Below are 23,274 nucleotides of genomic sequence, written 5' to 3'. Positions count from 1 at the left end.
ACGGTGTGAAGGCTTCAGCCCTATATGATTAACAATAAATATAATCAACATCAGTGATTCAAATCTCTCATTAACAATCCGAGTACAAATATGAGTTTGGAGTTTCTATAAAACTCTACAACCATCATTGGTGTCAAATAGAGCCATTAATGTTTAAGAGTTTTAAATAAATATACAAATGATTTCTCCAGTCACTCTAGAAATTTAAGACACAGAAGTGGTGACACTTTATCAGAATAGGACGAGTATCATACACCTCAGGTGACACCCTGTCAGAATAGGATGAGTATCATGCACCTCAGGTAACACCTTGTCAGAATAGGACGAGTATCATACACCTCAGGTGACACCTTGTCAGAATAGAATAAGTATCCTACACCTCAGGTGACACCTTGTCAGAATAGGACGAGTATCATACACCTCAGGTGACACCTTGTCAGAATAGGATGAGTATCATACACCTCAGGTGACACCTTGTCAGAATAGAATAAGTATCCTACACCTCAGGTGACACCTTGTCAGGATAGGACGAGTATCATACACCTCAGGTGACACCTTGTCAGAATAGGACAAGTTGTTAGACTTACCCGACATACATAGATACATGAATCAATTCGCGTGCTAATGTATCATTTTTCCATAAAATGAAGAGCTCATCAGAGACAACCTGGTACGAGATGACAGCATTCTCACTGCAGTCAGCTATAAGACTGCAGTCACCAATCTGTCCGCTTTCTCCAGACACACTCAGCAGCATGATCTGTAGTGAAGAATAGTGGAATCAGCCTAGTGTGTATTATGAAGGTATTATCGCTAGAAAGTGGGTCTCAAGCTAAGCTATTGGGAGGGGGCGATGCTTGGCCTCCTGTCCAACAAATAGGTTACAATGTTATACAAATGAATGAAACACATAATTGTTAGTGATAAGCAGTTCTTCCTAGAAGTTTCCAATCCTCTCTACTTACAACCTTACAATTTATAAAGCAAATGATTCACTCGGTACAACCAACCTTAGACTCTGTGGGTCCACTAGTAAAAGATACTCCTATAAGACAGTTCGGGTGGTGAGGGAAGAATTTAATCATCTGGCCACGGATGTAATGAGTTGGTGGCAAAAAGGTTGACAGGTTGTAGCTTGACACACATTCCCACGACTGCAATGCATTACAAAAGCAAATTACACAGCAATAAATTGTCATTGTGCCTGAAAATGTAAAAAGCTAGAATAGAGCAGTAAGCCTTTCTCTACTGAACGAAACAGGTCTCATAATGATTCCCACTGCCTATGAAAGTCTCTATTTATTTTCTGGGTCAGAACTCATAATATCAAACAGCATAAAACCCTTGCAAGTCAAAACTTACCCCAATAGACCATTGCTGTAGCTGAAAGTCCTTTGTGAGTGCATAAATGGAGGGGTGCTCATCAGAAATGGCTGAGGCAACCATATTACTGCCATTACTAGGGCCACTGCGATCAAAGACAATATGAGAGGATAACTACCATGAGGATGAGCCACTCGTTCATAAAGATAGATCAGTGATCAGACAATAATTGCTACACCTACATAAAAGTTATACGTACTTACTGAGTATCAGGACAATCAACTGCGTATCCTTGCTCATGAATTATAAATGCTGGCAGCTGAGGCTAATTTAGCTGAGTGTGCTGAGACTGGGTATAGCCTACTATGACGAACTTATCACCTTAGTCTGACTCTACTGTATGTTTAGTTATTCACAAAGGCAGCCTCCTGCATAGGCGTTCAAGGTTAGGCTGACTAAAAAGCTATAGTAGGACCTAAAATCACTGGAATTGTTATATATGTACACTACCATCTGCTTTGTTTACGCAGTATACAAGTGTACGTACTACTCATCTCATACTATTCAAACAAATTTATTATCATCTCTAATGCTTATCTTTAAATAAAATAGAAAACTAGACAATTTTTATTTTGTTTCCTAAGTATTTTAACTTACCGTATTACATTTGAGAGAACTCACGGACATATATAAAAACTTGTATAAACCCGTTTGGTGATAAAAACAAATACCTAAATATCTGGTAAAGGTTATTCCAGCCAGAAAAATATCACTGAATACCCAAATAATCAACCAATGAGAATCTTAGCTCCAAAAGTGAAAGGCAATAAAAACGACACAACATCTTGTTTTATGACAATGAAGGGTCTTAGCAAATAAAACATAAAATTCAACTTAATATTGTTTAAATAACTTGCGAGCTTTGATATATGTATAACTTGATATATACTGTTTTTGTCTCATAGTATGGTTTGCTCTAAACGGCATTGACAGGTGTCAATAAAGGTGATATTTATCTATCTATTAGCTAAAAAAAGAATAATTTGCCAAAGTCATGATGTAGGTTTGTCACCTTGACAGAGACAGACATGATGTTTTTTGATCCGCCATATCAAGGCTTTGCTCGAATGATGAGGGATAAGAGTAAAAAAAAACTTTCACATATCTTTACAGAATTACAATGCAATGCTTCAGCGGAATTATCTACGATGTTCCAATGTTTTATTTCGTCAAGTAAATATTTCAGCTGACAGCATATTAAAGGCTGACTTTCTCGTTTATATCTGATCTACTTCGAGCTTCGCCAGCTCAAATTAATTTAAAGACATCAGACGTTGTACAAATCACAGGCATGTGTGTAAAAATGGCCGATACAATTGACAGCCTTTCCTTTTAGAAGACAAAAACACTCGAATGTGTTACATAAAAATGATGTACATAAGACTTGACTAGACAAAACAACAGAGATATATTACAGATATGCTAGACACACAGACATAGATGTGTACACGTGTGCGGAGATGCTTAGCAATAGAGGTAATTATCAAAGGCGCACCCTAATATGCGTGGCAGTGATGACACCCTTACCTCAGCATCCAAAACTCTAATCTAAAATTTTATACCTTGCACACGACAGATTGCACATCTATATACATAAATCTCAGTTTGTGTGTAATTCTGTGCATCCAGCTATAGCTATTAAAATTTAGCAATGAAATATTCGTTTCATGCTGAATTTGATCTCAGTACCTCCCATTCACCAGGCAATTATCGTACCAATTAAGCTAAGCGAGATTGATGGACTCACTGGGCGATATATGTCCCTATGTGGGTGCAAATACGCTACCGTTCTCCATTACATCACAACGTAACGGCACTCTTATTAGTAAAATTACTTAAAATAGTCATTGACAATGTGCCGGGCTAATGGAAAGTGGCAGACAATTACATTGCCTCTTCATGTTTATAAACTGATATTTAATACATGTAGTACTTGCATAAATGTATACATGTATAACTGTGACCCAAGCATAGATTTACCTTGCAATCGATCGCCTCACTCTTGTCCAGATGGTAGACATAAGAGAAGTCTGCTTCAGCTCTGTCTGGTCATATACACCTGCCAAGGTTGGATAGCAGAGCTTAGAACCACGGTTTGTTGTTTACAAATATTTGATGCGTACCGTAAGTCCTTATGCTCAAGCCGCGCGGCTTGTCGTTGGGAGCGGCTTCTGGTTTAAGGTCATGGGCCGCGGCTAAAGACAAGTTTTTAAAACTTACGTGAGGCTCTGGGTGGCTTCTCGATAAATGCGGTCTCTGCTCAGTTCCGCACTATAACCATAGAATCGCAGTCATGATACACTTTTATGTACGGGGTTTTGGCGACCTACTCATTTATTTTCAAGGTCATGTTTATGGAATACTTTAGACTATAGAATTTATCGCTCATGTTTAACTCACCAGTCATAGGTTATTAACACCCTTTCATTCTTGACCGGCATCTTTCCATAAACGTGAATCCCTCTAACAGCGCAATGAAAATCTAGCTGAGACATGGCAAGTAAGTTCTTGATGTAAGGGTTTAGGAATTTTAATTCGAACTTGGAAGTAAAAGAAAATTCTTTTCACTTGTACTGATGCAGCCTGTTTTCTTATTCAAAAGGATGGGGGTATAGCGAAACCCGTCAACACTCTCGCTCCGGAAGGGGTCAAGGATGACAAAACCTCGATCATTAGCCGCAGTCTGTGGGCATATGCGGCTTGTTGGAGGATTATTTTTTTCTTCGTGAGTCATCTGTTTTTGAGCACAAGCTGAGCGGCTTGAGCATGAGGACTTATGGTAACATTAATGATATTTGAGTGAGAAACAGATATGTACCAAGTCAGAAAACTTATACATATATACAAATTGTATTTAGAAGTGACCATTAGATCCATCAATGATGTCAAAGATACATAGTACATTATCGTACCAAACGTGATAATTTTAAACCAAGTTTAATGTTTAACAATGACCACATGTTCAAGCTATGATAATAAAACTACATGTACAGGGAGTTAGTTATACAGCAATATATGAGCAAAACCCAAGTGTAGCTTTTTGATAAAAAAAATCAGGTCTAAATGGACAAAAGTTGGTACCAAAAATAAAATAATTACAAATCATTCATTCTCAAGCAAAGGGAAAGAATTGAGTTTCATAATTGTGCTAGCAGATACTGCCTGATATTGGCAGTAGCCTTTGATATAGGTTATTTCAAGAATGTAAACATCTAGCAACAACAGGAAGTTGATATCTGACTATATATGGATGTAAGCGATAGTTGTCCTATCCATATATATATATATATATATATAAATACAGTGAAACTCGGATAACTCGCCCTCGGATAACTCGAAAGCACGGTTAATTCAACGTATTTGTTTGGTCCGTTCCCACGCAATGATAAATGGCTTTAGATAACTCGACCGAAACACCATTAACTCGAACAGTTTTTTGCCAAACGGCTACCGAGACGGTTGTTACTATCGCTTTAGAATATCATTTTATTCCAAGCCATAAAGATAAACATCGACTTTTAGTAGTTCTTAGGCCTCGTTATTACCAACATCGGCAAAATATTTTCATTAACGACTTTTCTAAAGGTTTGCAAAAATCAAATTTTACCAAACATCCGCTTAGCGATAACCCTCTGAAAGCAAGACAAGCGAGGTAAAATTCGGATAAATTTAAAGTAAAATCGGCAAAACTGATAATGAGTTTTTAATAGTAAAGCAGTTTTGTAATAACTGACTTACTGCAAAATTGATCTTGGTTAAAATGCTCGATAGAAAAATACGTATGTATTTTTTCTGAGCGTTTTAACCGCGATCAAGTTTTGCCAATTTTAATCTGAGAACGTCCTGGCAGTCACATCACCTAAAACAACAAACAAATCTCAAGTGATAGAAAAATATCTATACTTTCTGATTAAAAATATTTAAAACTTCACACGAGAGACCCTTTAACTCGCAACAAGTAATCTATGCTTTTGATTTATATATTGCTTGTATATGTACATGTATCTACTGATAAATACGTGCACTTTTGACTGTCCTGATAACTTGAGCGCTCTAATAACTCGAACACTTTTGCTCGGGCCCTTGAAGTTTGAGTTATCCGAGTTTCACTGTATATATATATTTCTCAAAGTTTGTCGGTCCTTCGGTATGTCCAGCTATAGCTATTAAAATCTTGGAATTAAAATATCACATTCTGATGGACTTGAACTCATAAAGATTGCGAACACAGGTTTGCAATCCAATTCTCTAACCACGAGACTACAAAAGCTTTTACAATTCATAGCTTCTAATATATACTGTATACACCCTTTTCCGATTGAATGCGCTAAATGAAGTATTAATTAAAATTGTATTAACTCTATGAAATGCAATGCTTTTCCATGTTTTCTATTTCCGGTTTTTCTTAAAGGTTGACTTGCAACAAAATTCACATTACAGTTATTTGGTATCAAAAGATTCACCATGTCTTACTCTGTTGTGTTGTAGGTGCCAAATATGTAGAAATGTGATTACAAGCTCTTAAAAGCTCAAAAACGAAACACCGCTGTAGATTGGAATCTGTTTATTTCTCTGACGTAGTCATTACAGTTTGGTTATTGTCTTGTCAGGTGATGTTCTCACGTGAATTGAAAGGTCAATAAAAAACCCAATATAAACCTATCGTAGCACTAGTTTATGACAAACACTTCGGATTTTACCGAAGACCCCATATCAAATATAGATGCTCGCTACTTTACAGTTTTGTTTCGGCTTGATCTAATCGTCAAGTCGTAATCTGATCATGTGACCCAATACTTTGCAAATAATTTCTGCAGCACTTTTTGATTATCACAGGTGACCAACAGGCTCGTCATGATTATTAGACAATGATATGTACCCCTTCGAGCTAAGGTTAAAAACGACCTTATTAGCTGGGCAACGCCGGGCATTCAACTAGTTTGATATGAATGCGAACTGGTGTTTGTGTTGCAAAATGGCTACTAACTAGGCACCTAACTACTAGTCACAAGACAAAAAAGTCAATTATTCAATTATTACACATACTTACCATTCTGAACTGTTATCGCAAGAAGTTGTCCCACTTCATTCACCAATGAGAAGACAATCCCAAAGTCATCCGTGGCTTGTGCAGAGCTATGTATTATTGGTGTTTCTGTATCCACTGGGTAAGAACATGATGACTGAATCTTCAACTGAACCCAGAAACATCCAAATTCACATAAGATAGGGAATTTAAATAACATGTGCTACGACTTGAAAGACCATTGAAACCGACAGCTACCGCATTCAGTGTTACTTTGCTAATTCATGCTGAAATTAGCAATATGTCAAGATTTACCAGCCCGTATGTCACTTCTGTATAACTTATCTATAAATACACAAAGTTGAGCAATAAGGATGCAAAACAGCCATTTGTTAGCTTCATTTAGCACATATTCTCAACTACAAAAGAAAGAATACTGTTGCTGTGAACTTTGTATCACAAAATTCAAAATGCGCGAGATGGCAACAACATAAGACCAGACAAGCAGACATAAAATGTAGCCACATGATAATACTTTTTGTTCTGACGAATCTGCTGCCCTTTGATGAAATAACGCTCATCGAACCCTGCTATAGCTTAAAGGTTGACTTGCAACAAAATTCACATTACAGTTATTTGGTATCAAAAGATTCACCATGTTTTACTCTGCTATGTTGTAGGTGCAAAATATGTGGAAATGAGATTACAAGCTCTTAAAAGCTCAAAAACGAACAGTTGATCGCAGCCATCACGAAACCGTCGTAGATTGGAATCAGTTTATTTCTCTGACGTAGTCATTACATTTGGTTATTGTTTTGTCACGTGATGTTCTCACGTAAATTGAAAGGCCAATAAAAGGCTCAATATAAAACTTCTCGTAGCACTAGTTTATGACAAACACTTCGGGTTTTATCAAAGACCGCGTATCAAATATAGATGCTCGCTACTTTAAAGTTCGGCTGGTCGTAATCTGATCATGTGACCCACACCTCGCGATTAATTTCTGCAGCATTTTTTCGATTAACCCAGGTGACCACCAAGCTCGTCATGTTTATCAGACAATGATATGTACTCCGTCGAGCTAAGGTTAAAAAACTAAACGAATTTTCTCAGTAGGTTATAATATATCAGTGCTGAAAGTGACAGCATTTCAATGACAATAAAATAGACGCGTAAGAACAATAGACATGACTTTATTGAATGCGTGAAGTATGTTTGTGAAAATATTTCGAGGAATGAGGTTGCGTGAAAGTGTAAACCGAAGCCATCTTGTACAACTACGTCTCATTTGAGCCGTTTTGGAAAGAGATTCTAATCTACGGCGGTTTTGTGATGGCTGCGACTAGCTGTTCGCTTTTGAGCTTTTAAGAGCTTGTAATCAAATTTTCACATATTTTGCACCTACAACACAGCAGAGTAAGACATGGTGAATCTTTTGATATCAAATTATAACTGTAATGTGAATTTTGTTGCAAGTCAACCTTTAAGATAGAGAAATGCTGAGAGACTAATACAGAAATTTTCCCAATTTAGATTAGATAAAGTTGTGACATTCAGTTAGCTGACCAAATCAACATACCGGTAAGTAATTTACAACATTGTACTCTCACCGCAGTTTGTAAAGTGCTCACAGCCAGTTTAATGACATGGACAGAGAAAGAGGAAGCCAGAAGAAGTATGAGTTTCGACTCATGACAGGCCATATAGATCTGCCCTGAGAGCAGAGATGAGCAATTGATACGAATATTAGCCTTTTGAATTGAAGCGTCTATGCCATCAATCTCCACTTCCGCCACATTCTGAATTATCCTCCTAAAGCGGAGTAACACCAGTTGAAACATGAAACAAGAAGAGGAAATAAATTTTCATTTAACAAAACAGCTGGGAGCTTTTTCTTTAGTAAAGAGCAAATGCAGAGTAAGTTCATTTAGTTTACTGAGATTTTCTGCTCTCTAGAGATCTCTAAGTATTGCACTCATTCTCTTGATATCTCTAGGTATTGCACTCACTCTCTAGAGATCTCTAGGTATTGCACTCACTCTCTAGATATCTCTAGGTATTGCACTCACTCTCTAGAGATCTCTAGGTATTGCACTCACTCTCTAGATATCTCTAGGTATTGCACTCACTCTCTAGATATCTCTAGGTATTGCACTCACTCTCTAGAGATCTCTAGGTATTGCACTCACTCTCTAGATATTGTACTAACTCTCTAGAGATCTCTAGATATTGCACTCACTCTCTAGATATCTCTAAGTATTGTACTCACTCTCTAGATATCTCTAGATATTGCACTCACTCTCTAGATATCTCTAGGTATTGCACTCACTCTCTAGAGATCTCTAGGTATTGCACTCACTCTCTAGAGATCTCTAGGTATTGCACTCACTCTCTAGAGATCTCTAGGTATTGCACTCACTCTCTAGATATATCTAAGTATTGTACTCACTCTCTAGATATCTCTAGGTATTGCACTCACTCTCTAGAGATCTCTAAGTACTGCACTCACTCTCTAGATATCTCTAAGTATTGTACTCACTCTCTAGAGATCTCTAGGTATTGCACTCACTCTCTAGAGATCTCTAGGTATTGCACTCACTCTCTAGAGATCTCTAGATATTGTACTCACTCTCTAGAGATCTCTAGGTATTGCACTCACTCTCTAGAGATCTCTAGGTATTGCACTCACTCTCTAGATATCTCTAGGTATTGCACTCACTCTCTAGATATTGCACTCACTCTCTAGATATTGTACTAACTCTCTAGGTATCTCTAGATATTGCACTCACTCTCTAGAGATCTCTAGATATTGCACTCACTCTCTAGAGATCTCTAGATATTGCACTCACTCTCTAGATATCTGTAGGTATTGCACTCACTCTCTAGAGATCTCTAGGTATTGCACTCATGAGTGAATAGACATACTTTCGTATCTGAATAATAAGAACTCCAGAGCAAGTGTATCAGCTCATTTGAGAGTTACAACTTACTAAACATAAACACATCTAAAAATATATGCTGTTCTACGAGAATGTTTTTAATATTCTGAAATAAGTTTCATAATTTCTGCCATTATAGTCTTCATCAGTGCAATAAACTTCATACAAATGACAACAATTACATACATTATAATAATTATTACCATGTAACCATGAATCGTTCATCACCAGAAAAGGTTTGACCCCCTGCATGCTCTCGACTCTCATCTTCCACACCAACCTGAGCACCTAAAAATAGCTACCCTTGGCAACATTAAACACAACAGTGGGTGGACTCGAAAGAGTACCAGGACCAACAGAAGAGATATGTGCACTCAGCAAACCAATTTTTTACTTCACAAAAGTAATATTTCCCTGATATGTTAACAACGCTTCACTGAACCTTTTTGGTATATGTACCATGCATTGATCACACTGGTTTGCTTTTCACAACATCTCACAAACAACATTAGCCAATTACAGTAACTTTAGTTAAAACAGTTTTACTTCCTTGAACAATGTTTCTCAAATTATTTTAATCCATGGACCAACAGACCAATTAAAAGAAAGTTGTGGAACATTGTCTGTTTTAGTAACTATAAAGTAAGCATACGTAATCAATGATATTCCTTCAAAACAGAATTTAAAAAAGATAATACAAAATAATAGACTGATGAAATTTCATTTAATCTGAAATATGTCTATTCAACAAATAATATTTCAAAACTGCATGATTGTTTATGTATGTATTATTCCATAAAAATATGTACTAGGTCGGACCATTCATCAAGTCATAATGGACAACCAATTGAAAACCAGTATCCTAAAACTTTGATTGATTTGAGAAACATACATGAGCAATGATCACTGACCTAACGATAAAATGATGCACAATCCATTGTAAATACCTGCATTCGGTGGCTGCTGTCAAGTGACATAAATTCTAGCTAGACTAGCTGGCTGCACACTACTTCCAAAAAACTTGTTACAATTTGGTTATGAAATAGGCATGTAAATATCAACTGAATATCAGCACTACTCATATCACTAAAATTAACAAACAGTTCACAATATTGGAGATAAACCCTTACGATCATGAATCTCATGGTTGAGATATCGATTCTCAAGGAACGGAGTAGTCACCTCAGTGTATCTTTGGGCCATAACCAAACCTATAACGAAACCAGAGGCTTTGAGGAAAATCGAGGAATGCTGAGATATGTTCAAGATTGATTAACATTATAGAACGCTTATCTACCATGACTTCAAATAAAATAATGACAGTGATAATTTTAATGTTGATGATAGTCTTTTTACAAGACAATTAAAATTTTGTATAAATTAACATATACCTCAGGTATTTGGGTCTTAAAACCAATATTCTAGAAAAACTAACCATGCAAAGCAATAAAAAAATGGAATCTTCTGAAGAAACACCCATTTTCACATTGATTATCATGAAATTACCTCATGACCAGAAACTGGTAGTTGAAAATTTGTTAACGATGAAACCTAATCATTAAAACTCATATCACAAAAGTATTAAGGTCTAGATATTGCGGCTGGCATTAGTCTTGCTAACTCTGGGGCGATAATAGTGCTCCACTGAATTGTTCAGAATTTGCCGTACATGCTCTTGAAGAGTTATTGGGTGTGAAAGGTAATCGTTTAAACGTTTGCCTAATAAAGCTATTTGATGTAAAACTAAAAGAAGCCTTAGCATTTGATAATACATCTGGGTTACCTAGTTGTTAGTTTTAGTCAGACAATTAGTTTGTACTGCTCGATAATTTATAGCTAATCTGACATTAAATCTGAACCGTTCTTCATATCGTATCAAGAATGAACTTTTGAAGTTCATGGGGTGTTTAAGCATGTCTGGTGTAATTGGCCAGAAACTAGAAACGCAACATAAAGCTTTAGGCAAACCATAGGTCCTCAACTAGTAACAAAGTTTCATGGTATATTTTAAGTTCACTTGCTAGATTTCTAGCAGCTAATACCTATTATCACAAAAACGTTTCATTTTGCCAACCAAATAGGCGAGATTGTTCCCACTAGAAAATTTTCTTGTCTCTCAAACTCACTTCCTTATTAGCAGTAACCACTACTCTCTTTGCTATAGAATTAAAAACACCTCTTAGAATCACACCAAACTTTCTGTATGTGAGGTTCAGATCTCCACTGGCCCAATAAATAGAAGTACAAGCTTAGTGAAGCTTTGGTTGCCAGAAATATTGAAGGTATGACTCAAACACATTACTTTTTAGATTTAATGGTTTACTTGCAACAAAATTCACATTACAATGATTTAGTATCAAAAGATTCACCACGTCTTACTCTGTTGTGTTGTAGGTGCAAAATATGTGAACATGTGATTACAAGCTCCTAAAAGCTCAAAAACGAACCATTAAAAAGTGGCCGTAGGTTGGAATCCTTTTATTTTGATGACGTACTAAACTTGACGTGGTTATTGTTTTGACACGTGATGTTTTCACGTGAAATAAAAGGCTCAATATAACACTTCTCGTAGCACTAGTTGATGACAGACATTTCGAGTTCTACCAGAAAGCCCTTATCAAATAAAGATCTCGCTACTTTACAGTTTCGTTTCAGTTTGGTCTAATCATCGAGTCATAATCTGATCATGTGACCCATATTTTCTCCGAATGGTATGAACAATTTTTACAGCATTTTTCAACCATCACAGGTGACCAACAGGCTCCTCATATTCATCAGAAGATGATATGCCACTTCTTCAAGCTAAAGTTAAAAAATTGAACTGATTTTTAGGCTAGGTTTTGAGATATCAGTGCTCAAAGTGACAGCTTTACGATGATAATGAAATAGACGCGTAAGGACAATAGAAATGGTTTTGTTGAATGTGTGAAGTATCTTTGTGAAAATATTTCAACAAATGAAGTTGCATGAAAGTGCAAACAAAAGCACATCGTGTTCTACTATGTCACATTTGAGCAGTTTTGAGAGGGATTCCAACCTACGGCGTTTTCGTGATGGCTGCAATTAACTGTTCGTTTTTTAGCTTTTAAGACGTGGTAATCACCTTTCCACATATTTTGAACATACAAAATAGCAGAGTAGGACATGGTGAACCTTTTGATACCAAATAACTATATTGTAAACTTTGTTGCAAGTCAACCTTTAAGGCTATGCAACTGAGCTACAATACCCATGTGTTAAAAATAATGTGCATTAAATAAAACACCATAGATTAGCTCCTATCAAAATACTATGTGGGAAATAAAGATAGTTATGCGGTAGCTCCTAGCACATTTCATTTTAGCTTATTCTAAGTTTTTTTCGTTTCAATTACACCACTGTCAGTCATGCAGGGTAATTGTGATATTCCTAAATTACTGCATCAATTACAATAAAACGACATTAATTCTACAATTAGATTAGACAGAAAGGCACCCAATTTTCAAAACATAAAAATAGCTCACATTAGTCTGTCATCATCAGACCTGCCAACCCAAGAGTGGGGCAATGCATGAGATTTGGTTTTGGGGCAATTGATGTATCAATGATAGTATATATAAAATTGTGGAAATTAGGGCAAAAATCTCACGCATTTTCATTTTTTCTTTGGGGTAATTGCGTGAGTCTCACGCCCAATGCGTGAGAGTTGGCAGGTATGGTCAGCATTTATTAATCTATATATTTAGCATAGCGGGTATTACTCTTTTATGTTTATTGTCAAACTAAGGGCATGAACAGGCATAGCCCCTTCTACAAGTAGCCTAGGTTTATTGGGTCTCATCAATTCTGAATCTGATCATCACGATAAGCGTAATTGATAACTATGTAGGATTTTTTATTCACCATGTAAAAAGTAATTGCCAATTTAATTACATCGTTTAAATCTTGAACAGCATTAATGAGGTTCATCGTAAAATAAATAGAACAAAACGTGGTGTTGTGACCTAACAAGCTTCGTTGACATTTCACTTGAGTGGTTCACTAGACACAGGACTTGGTGATTAAAAGTGTGACGTAAAAGTTAAATTTCGATACATAATGACACTTCACAAAAGTAATAGGTCAACTTTTCAAATGTGCTGTTATGCCAATAATCTGAGTATGCAGAGTTGAAAAATTATATCCATAATACTCAGTCGCTGATGCTACCGCCATTCCCTCAAATCTCCACATGTGAGAATTTAATCTATGGAAAGGCTAAACAGAAACCGGATCGCGCCTCTGAAGTATACTGACTTCCCGACATGTTCATTGGATAATTCTCTTCAAAAAAAGCCAATCAAAGATCCTTTTGCAACTGGTTTATTCCGGGAGGTTCGGAGCGCCACCTGTTCCCAAAACAAGTTCATTGCGCACGCGTAGTTAAAGGAGTGCAGATGGCGAACTAGTATGTAAATGATGCAAACAACAATGGTGTACCTAATTTGTCTCTAGTCCGCCATGATTGACCAGAACTGTTAGCCAACTGCTTTCTTGGAAACTAAGTGTTTATGGTAATACAACTGGATTATATGCGTCACTCATGCACTGTCTCATTTCAGTTCGCAGGTAGCTGAACATTTGTTTCTTTTTCTTCGTGCCGCTAAACGGCAATAGCATAACGTTATTGGCAGTATTTTTAGAATTCAAAGATACATATTTGAGCTTATCGTGATTTAGCCATTTAGCTACTGGTGATATACGGAAAATAATTGGGCACCAATTACTTAAAGACACCTGTAGGATCGCTTAGCGATCATTTTAACGGATTTTGCACGACTGTCTCCATTTGCTGAAGTACTATATTTGGTAACTACTTTCAAAAAATATTGTTTTTACTTCGCTGGCATAGTACTTCTTGGAGGGACACAATACAAGTAAATTATTAATCCTATTACGCTATCAATGTTTTATGGAGAAGCTACATTGTAGAAACCCCCGTTTCTAATACACTCGCTTGCTTGTCATGTTTCGTGGATAAACTTCACTCACTTTATCTATGCATAGCGTTTTAACTTACTTGTGTGGTTCAAATAATTTAGCAAAAAATATGTTTGTGTGGTAAATAGTTTTTTTTAGTAATTGATTTTGCATGCCATGTTATACAGAACCTGTTTGGAGGCCGGTCATGGACCGTTTCCGATTACCAGAATTTCAAAAATCTGATCATATCCTTCAATTATGTCATTATTAAAAACATGAATATGCTTATACATGATTTATCCATGACAGAAGCACACTACCAAAAAGTAAATATTCCATCAATTGGTTTATTAACATCGATCATTTATAAACTTGATCTCCCTATTTGATGATACATTGTATTTGCCAAAAGCGAAAACCAGCTCTGTAAAGTTTCCCAATATTTTGGTTTTATTTGTATAATTAATTTCCACTATTTTTGTTCAGGTTTTGTTTAACACAGTTATCTTTTATTCTATTCACTAGTTTGTCATTATCTCTAAGGCTTGCGGCTGTTATTAAATTGCAAGCACAAAATATAGTTATTAAATATGACTATATTTTGTCAATTTTTTAAATATGAACAATGTAAAATTATGCTATTGAGCAATATTTGAACTGACAATATTTATTCGATTTTTGTTTTTCAAAGTAGAATGCAAAAGCATAAGGTGGTGATGATATAACTTATGATAAGTTTAGAACTGAATTTACTGTGCAATATGCAAATTCATTACAATATTGTATACTGATTATAATAGACCATTAATTCTAAAACCAAAAGTATCATGAATATAGTTGCATATTTCGTTGCTTACACCAATCATAATTATAGTTAAATAATTGAAAAAATTCACTCCAAAGTTACAGCAAATACATTTTTGACAACGATGGACATGTAAAAGTCAGTAATCTCTATTAGCACAATATGAACCTTTTTTGTACTAACTGCTATCACAAAAATGAATACTTATTATTTTTTACTGATCAATCACTATGGTTTCCATTATTACATGCATTCATAAGCATACACTCATTTTCATTTCAGTTTTCTTCATCTAATTTACCTCCTGAACTAACCAAACTCATTGATTATTCTATATCATCGTCTAAGGTATGCCAAAATGATCGCAAATTTTGCCAAATGAGAATTTTTCTAATTTAGAAAAGGCTTGGATCTTTTGGCCCTATCTCACCTTTTATCTTTAAAATAAAAATTAAACTGAATCAAGGAGCCGAGACTTCATTTTATCGAAGTGATTGTTATATCGCTTTAGGCCAATGAGAATCAGCTAGTTTTTATCATAAGATGGAAGATGAGTCTGAAGGCGTGTAGTAAAGCTTCAACATGAAAATTTTGTGTTGTGGCACTTCATAAAGCTATTAACAGTGTGATTACATGATAGGTGCGGAACCTCCTGTGCCACAATGAATGTGCTACTCTCCAATAAACAATTCTTAAAGATGAATAACGCAATTTTGAATGGCAATATCTTAAATTGCGATTGTTCAGTGACAACAGAGAACTATTGTTGCTTGGGATTCTTGCAACAAAAATAAAATGTCGGTATTGCACTCATGCAAACTACAGGCATTGGCAAGTAGTGCAAAAGTAGCTATTTGCTAGCACTTAAAACATTAACAAAAAATCCATTTGGTCAAACCACTCATTTTGGCTATTGTTTGTGTAAATATAGTGTTTCAGAGTTCCATTTCGGTCATGTTACTTTCATATATTTGGTATAACTGGGTTAATGCTGATGAATTATTTTTTATTTTGGCGAAGGGTAGGCCTATGCACGTCTATTATGAACAGTTTTGAAGTATTTCCACGATTGAAACTACTAATCTCCAATTTTTATTATCCTTAAAATTCTCGCTCGTTGGAAGCATTTTGAAGTGATGGTATTATCCACCGCAGAAGATACGGTGCAATGGTATTACCGCATTAGTAAGGCTTGAACCAGGTTGTGTTTCATGCTCTGGTATGTTACATTTTAGAATGCTTTGTTGTCTACAATAGTGGTTTGTGAGTTTTGCTGGAGAGGTGTGATCATCCAATCATATTGGTCGATTGTTACAGATTTTTAGGCGGATAATTTATGTCACTGCTAGTAGTATTTCTTTCGTAGTATAACTAAGTTCTTTGTTTTAATGCTTTGTTCACTTTCCATATTAATATCACCATGTTTATCTTTTCGCTGTTATGCTTAAAGCAAGTCAAACAGGATCAATGCCTGCTCAGTTTGATTGTAGCTACCAGATGCTTTTGTGCATGTGTTTATTTTGCATCAATTGTTGAAGGTTACTAGTCTTGACTTTAGCTTATATTCGTAATCTAACATCTTCAGATGAATTACTGAAGATGACTCCTCGGCCTGATGCAGGTCGGCCAGACTTCATTGAAGCTGTCTTTACTTGTCGTGGAAACTTCTACGACCCAAATTTCCCAAATGAGCTGGAGGTCCTAAACCGCAGATTGCAAACATTGCTCAAAGCAGGTTTGTTGCCTTGTTCAAAATTAAAACTTGGCATATAAAATATCGTTTAGATACCAAGTCAGATAGTGTTGTTGTCAAGTGATTGATATTCAGACTGTTTTGACAAATGAGCAGCAGTCACATTCATTTATAAGTTCTTTATCTTAACTTTCGACGAGTGCCAGTGATGCAGTGTTGTGTGCATTGCGTTCACCTGCTTTGTTTCCAATGCACAGTTTACACATGTGGTAAGGTAGGTGTAGCCTAATCATTATTGTCCAGTAAGAATGTCTCGTTTTGGCCAACTACGAGGATTTCTCTCAAAGCAACTGTCGCATCAAGAATGTAATACAGTAGACGCTCATATAACGTAAATCTTCTTTTGCGTAAATTCCACTTATGTAAAGAATTAATGTGAAGTGTTTGCTTCATATTACGTAAAGAATTCCATATAAGCATCAAGTCAGTGCAAGTTCTCAAATGCGATTTGAATAATGATAGTCCCATAGTTAGCCTTGAAACTATCGCTTTCTCTCCTGCTACACTTTGAGAGAGACAATGACCTATAGGGTATATTTACTATATATATATATATTACTAACTTGGCAGTCTTATGTGATGTGAGAAATTATTAAATATGCCAATGAACTACCTAGAATAAGTACCGTGAAACCTTTAATTGAACGCCGCCTTTATTTGAATGCCACCTCCATTTGACCATTACTTTAACATTCTTTGATCTTTATGAACCCATAATAGCAAGCAATCAATAGAAAAGTGTCCCCAAAATCGTAGTAATAATGACTCGGTTATATCGATAACAATTCCCTGTTGTTTTTGTTTGTATCGAAATCTGTTTTTTAACTCCCAAGTTTCGTTGTTTCCTTGAAACCTTAAAAGCAACCCCATAGAAATAATTGGTAACTCTATAAAGCTAATAGTAGTTCTTTGTTAAATGCGGTCTGGATACTTCGGCTTATGTGAAAAATGGTTTACATTTACGATGGTATATGAACGTCTAGGTTTAGGCTGAAAGTTGTGCTTAGCGCCCATGCGCTCATTATTTGTGCTAAATGCAATACGTAAAAGTTTTGTTTTGCTCACAAAATTAGCGACTAGTTCAGCAGAGCAGAAGAAGAGTTGAGGTCAGAAGAGATCGTGAAAGATATTAAACAGTCAGATGATGTTCGTTCCACCGAAAGCAGCAATCAGAATACAACTGGCCTAGCAAACGATGCAAATATTGTGTTTCAAAAATTTTAATTTTTTTCTGGGTGTATTACGAGTGTGGTTAGTTTATGTCACTTGTTCTTGAATATATATTTGTAGCATTTGATAGATTATTATTATATATATAGCTTAAAAATTTGCAGACTTATGGCATATTATTTGACAGTATCCTTGCGGTTATCTTAATACAACGTTCAATGGCTTGACACTCATAACTCTTATATTGCCCACAGAAAGCCAGTTTTGGCTACAAGCTGTAGCAAACATGAGTGCAATGAGCTTTTATGCAACATCTATATACAGTCAAACATGTATAACTCGTCCACGGATAGCTCGAACACATGGTTAATTCGAACATTTCCTTTGGTCCGTTCCCACGTAATGATAAATTGCTATAGATAACTCGAACTCAACACTGTTAATTCGAACTGTTTTTTTGCCCAACAGCTACCGAAACGGTTGTTTTCGCTTTAGAAAATCACTTTATTCAAAGCCATAGAGGTAAACTTCATCTTTTCGTAATTCATAAGAGTCGTTATTACCACCATCGGCAAAATATTTTTGTCAACTTTTCTAAAAGTTTGGTGAAATTTGATTTATACTGCGATACGATGAATAGCACGGGCTAGCCGGGTCACGCGCGCAAGAATTTTCGCCACGCACATACAAAACAAAAATCGCATGTTGTTTTGTATGTGCGTGGCGAAAATCCTTGAGTGCGTGACTCGGCTAGCCCGTGATGAATAGTTTTCCGACGTTGATTCCGTGTTGAATCAACGTCGGAATGTTGAATGTTTAGAACGTCTTAAAAAATGTTGTAATTAAACGTATACGTTGTCTGAGCTACAAAAAACTATTCATCGTTTGACCTAAACACAGAATACGTGTGTACATTCAATAAGTATCTATTAAAAAAGCGTGGGTGATATAGAATGTACCGTAAAACCTCGTAAAACTTCTAATTGAACTGCCTCGGAGTGTTGCTCTTAACGAATTCCCAGGTAAAGTAAGGTAATCTGCATAAACTTCAAGAAAAAACGGCAAAATTGATCGTGGGTAAAACCCCAAAAGAAAAAAATGTCTTTTCTTTTGAGCATTTCAACAACGATCAAGTTTTGCCAATGTCAATCTAAAAAACGTCCTGGCAATAACATCACCTCAAACAACAAACCAATCTCAAGTGATAGAAAAATCTCTATACTTTTTCATGAAAACGTTTTAAACTTAACATTAGAAGCATTTAATTTGAAACAAGCCATTTGTGCTTTTGATTTATATTATAGTTTGTATATGTACATGTATCTACTAATAAATAAGTAAATATATGGACTTGCGACAGTGCTCTGATAACTTGAATGCTCTGATAATTCGAACACTTTTGCTCGGTCCCTTGAAGTTCGAGTTATCCATGTTTGACTGTATATATATATATACAGTATATATATATATATATATATATATATATATATATATTTCTCAAAGTGTGTGTGTATGTAGATCTGTCATTCTGCCTATAGCGCACGCTGATTATTTTGTCGATGCGGCCAAGCGTTATGATGTCCCTCTTAAGAAATATTTTTCGTAAGGTTCGATTACTATATCTGGGGTCAAGACCAATTCTTCTCACGTGGACTATTATCTGTCTCCCTATCGTCGGTTTCAAAATTTTTATGGATAGTTTCTGGTGGAACAGTAATCTCTTTTATACACCCAAACGTGCAATAATTGTTATTATTAATACTACATATTTAGGATTTTTATTTTGTTTTCTCAGTTAGTATTAATTGTATCATTACCAAATGATCTTTTATTTTAATCATAGCAAAACCGACTTAATTTAGCTATTACTTGCCAATTATTTCACATTTACATCTAAACCTTTTAATAATCGTTTTTATTCTTTTCAATTTATTTGACCTACACGAAACATTTGTCTCATGATATGAAGTTTAAAAGTTGTTTAACAAAGTTTGAAAACCTTTACAGTTGTTTTTATTTTCTCTCTTAATTTATTTCAATTACACAAAACACCTTTCTCATGATATGTAGTTTGAAAATTAGAATGGCAAATAGTGGTAATGTTAAATACAAATCAATTTTGTGACCAAAGACTTTTTTATTAGCCGGGCAACGCCGGGTAGTACAGCTAGTTGTTAAATATAGTTATAAAATAGAAATACGCCTTTAAATTTAGAATGAAATAAAAAAATTGAACGCTCTAACGAATTGTAAAAAAGGGCACAGGCTATAATATCTTCGCAAGTCAATTGCAAGCAATAGATATCAACTAGTAGAGACATTTGTCAGCTTTTTAATATATAATTATTTCGAGATCTTTGACAAATTGGAGGCAAGGTATCAGATTTATTGCATCCAAAAGGGTTAATGTCGCTTCGCCCAAAGGAGAGTGCAAAATATAGAGTAAATTCGCTTCACTCGTAAAAGGGTTAAACTTATTTTCTCAAAATTCTATGAGCCATTTGAAAAATACAACGCCAGCCTGTTTGAACGCCACCTCTATTTGAATGTCACCTCTATTTGACCGTCACTGGAGGAATGGTTACAAAATAGAGCGTCATGGTGTTCGAAAGAAGCTTTTACGGTAGCTGCACAATTATTCAGAAATACCTAAAGGCAATCAATCGTTACAGGAGTTAGTGTTGGTCTGCCAAGCTGAATGTCACGAGTTAATGTCTCATTTAAGGGAATCTTTTATCATAACCTCTAACCCTGACTTCAGACAGGCACAGCTCTTATTGTAGTAAAGATATAATTTTTTTACTTGATTTTGACGCGCATATAGGCAGTAATCTTGGACATTAAACCAAGTGAAAGTGATTAGAAAGCAGAGTCGACTTGTCGATACAAACCAATAGCACTACAGTTACTGTACAGTCATTAAATTAAAAAGTTATATCTAGTTTTTTCCTTTTTTTCAAGGGCCATAGGGGTGAGTTTGGGAAGATCTTGGACTGGATTAGGCTATTTACATGTATTTTACACTTTGATACTGTGAAATCCCTCTAACGTAAACAATTTCGGAATGGATTATATATGTTGTTAGGGCAGCTGCTTTACTTTAATGAGCACTGAAGTCATGCATTATTTTGCTCACAGATATTTTTGTTTAGATATGTGATATCGATTTGGTTTTATATTAGGCATTCTGTAAAGGTAGCTTTTTATTTCATCAAACTACAATAATTATGCTATTATTTGTTCTCTTTTCCAATCGGCGCTCCACTTACTATTTGCACGTAGCAGAAAATTGGTTCTCATTGGAACATACCAGATTATTAATTTTATGATATTGGTTCACCTGCTTTTCTTACTAACAATATTAAAAGCGCTTACTTGTACGCAGACAAACAAAACTTGGTGATCAAGAAGGTTGAGCCATGGAATAGCGTGAAAGTGACAGTAAACATTCCTAAAGAGGCAGCGGAGAGACTAAAAGTTCTAGCCCAGCAGAACAATGGAGCTGCCCTCCGCAACCTCGGTATCATGTCTCTTCAGATGGAAGGTATAGCACATGAATCTCATTCTATATGCCTTACTCTTATCTACAGCACGCTAATAATTTTTTATTAGTTTAACATGTCGCTGTTTTATCTTACATCGAGTGATTATTCGTAAATTCAAAGTAGTTTTTATAGTTTGCAAATATTTCTCATTTCATGCAGCTCATTACTGCATGAAGTAAAATTTGATCTGCCTTTATTGTTACGCTCTTATTTGTCTGTTTGTTCAGTTTATCATCAATGGATTTGTCATTCTGATTGAAGTGACAATTTCTCACTGTATTTGCAAGCCTCATTTACACTTGTTTCCTGTAAGCGGCAATGAAATTGATCAATGATGCAGCATAAGCGTCTCATTCAAATAGTTTGAGATAAATTTTTGTCAGGCCCGTGTCTATATCAGGCGACCTAGTACAGCCGGGTTACCTTCCACAAATCTTACCCATGGGACAAATGTTTTAACTGTTTATTAGGGTTATAAAACTTGTCATTGGTAAGTTTTTAACTGTTATAAAGAAAATCTGGGCCCGACTTAATTTGGGGAGTTGTTTTCCCACCTGATTTTACGTCAGAGTAAACCTAGATGCATAGTTTCGCCTTGCTTTTTTTTCTCTACTTCTAGTTTACTTCAGATTACAAATTTGTTTGTCGTTCTGTATTTAGGTCGCTTTGTATATACATGTATGTTATCAGTATGATTCCACAGTTTCTAGTCATTATGGCAGTGGCATTATTATTTCCTAAAATATCACCTAAGCGCCGAGGGCACTTCTGGTTGACCAAGAAATGAAAACTCGCCGCCAACAAAACATTAGTTTCTAATGACACACATTAAAATTATTGGTGATGAAAGATCAAAACTAGAAAGTTTCTTCCCCTCAACGACAAGAGTTTTACTCTAAAACTATTTGTTTTCTATTCATAACAAATATACACACTCCACCAGAGTCGATGTACTGCAATCATTATGTTTCTTCAGTTACCTCTAAAACAACATTTCTTTGAAAGAATATGAACAAAAAGCTATTTATTCTATTTGATTTCTGTTTTTTTTGGAGTTCTACAAGCTTGGAGCTTCCAAAATGATATTCCGATCAAAAGAAAGTGTGCTAGTCTATGCACTTTCACAGTCGATAGAAAGTTGTTATTCAGTCTAGGATCAGGGGACCTGCTTGTATATACAAGATTTGACATCAAAGTATTAATGCTGATATCACGGTACCAACGCCTTAAAAATACTAAAGATCGTTGGTTATGCTGTCACGAATTAATAATATTCAGTTACTACACAGCCATTGTAAATATTGCAAAAATGTGTATACCGCAGTCGATCATCGAGTTCGCATAAACTCGTGTAGGGCAGTGAAAGGGTTAAAACTTCAAAATGATATTCAGATCAAAAGGAAGTGTACTATTCCAAATCCTTTCACAGTTGATTGCAAGTTGTTGATATTCTCTAGAATCAGAAGACCTGCTTCTATGTACAAGATTAGGCGTCCAAGTGTTGAGAAAAGCAAACGCTTTTATTCACACATGAGCAGAAAATTTATTGCGTCATTATTTAATGATGTGTGTAAATGTTTTTGCGCAAATGACTCGTTAGTTTTTCTATCTTTTGTTTCAATAGACATATGATTACGTTCATATAATTAGCTTGTTACAATATGTGATTTTTGAACAGATTTAACACAGGTTTATTTAGAGTTACATAATAG

General features: G+C 35.6%; 2 protein-coding genes across 4 annotated transcripts in view; one reads left to right on the top strand and one right to left on the bottom strand.

The window, feature by feature from the left end:
* Nucleotides 1–10,552, bottom strand: part of LOC137385405 (nuclear pore complex protein Nup160-like) — a 48,291-nt gene extending 37,739 nt beyond the window's left edge. Inside the window, exons 1-9 of one of the 2 annotated variants that reach the window (XM_068071859.1) lie at nt 10,479–10,552; nt 9,552–9,636; nt 8,020–8,221; nt 6,426–6,578; nt 4,084–4,104; nt 3,364–3,413; nt 1,363–1,468; nt 1,011–1,154; nt 588–760 (exon numbers count right to left, since the gene is read on the bottom strand). In XM_068071859.1, the coding sequence (XP_067927960.1) occupies nt 588–760; nt 1,011–1,154; nt 1,363–1,468; nt 3,364–3,413; nt 4,084–4,104; nt 6,426–6,578; nt 8,020–8,221; nt 9,552–9,636; nt 10,479–10,551 (1,007 nt within the window). In that variant the 5' untranslated portion in view covers nt 10,552. Of the gene's footprint in view, nt 1–587; nt 761–1,010; nt 1,155–1,362; nt 1,469–3,363; nt 3,443–4,083; nt 4,105–6,425; nt 6,579–8,019; nt 8,222–9,551; nt 9,637–10,478 lie in introns of both variants that reach the window. The other variant, XM_068071858.1, reaches the window with a different exon arrangement.
* A 3,192-nt stretch (nt 10,553–13,744) lies between these two features.
* The window catches only part of LOC137392975 (serine-rich adhesin for platelets-like), a 29,656-nt gene continuing 20,126 nt past the window's right edge, over nt 13,745–23,274 (top strand). The window contains exons 1-3 of one of the 2 annotated variants that reach the window (XM_068079361.1): nt 13,745–13,880; nt 16,680–16,829; nt 21,403–21,561. In XM_068079361.1, the coding sequence (XP_067935462.1) occupies nt 16,694–16,829; nt 21,403–21,561 (295 nt within the window). In that variant the 5' untranslated portion in view covers nt 13,745–13,880; nt 16,680–16,693. Of the gene's footprint in view, nt 13,936–16,679; nt 16,830–21,402; nt 21,562–23,274 lie in introns of both variants that reach the window. The other variant, XM_068079354.1, reaches the window with a different exon arrangement.

Source organism: Watersipora subatra, chromosome 1 (genome assembly GCF_963576615.1).
Source record: "Watersipora subatra chromosome 1, tzWatSuba1.1, whole genome shotgun sequence".
NCBI classification, from domain to species: domain Eukaryota; kingdom Metazoa; phylum Bryozoa; class Gymnolaemata; order Cheilostomatida; family Watersiporidae; genus Watersipora; species Watersipora subatra.
The sequence above is the reverse complement of the archived record's forward strand: the minus strand, read 5'-3'. Positions and strand labels throughout refer to the sequence as shown.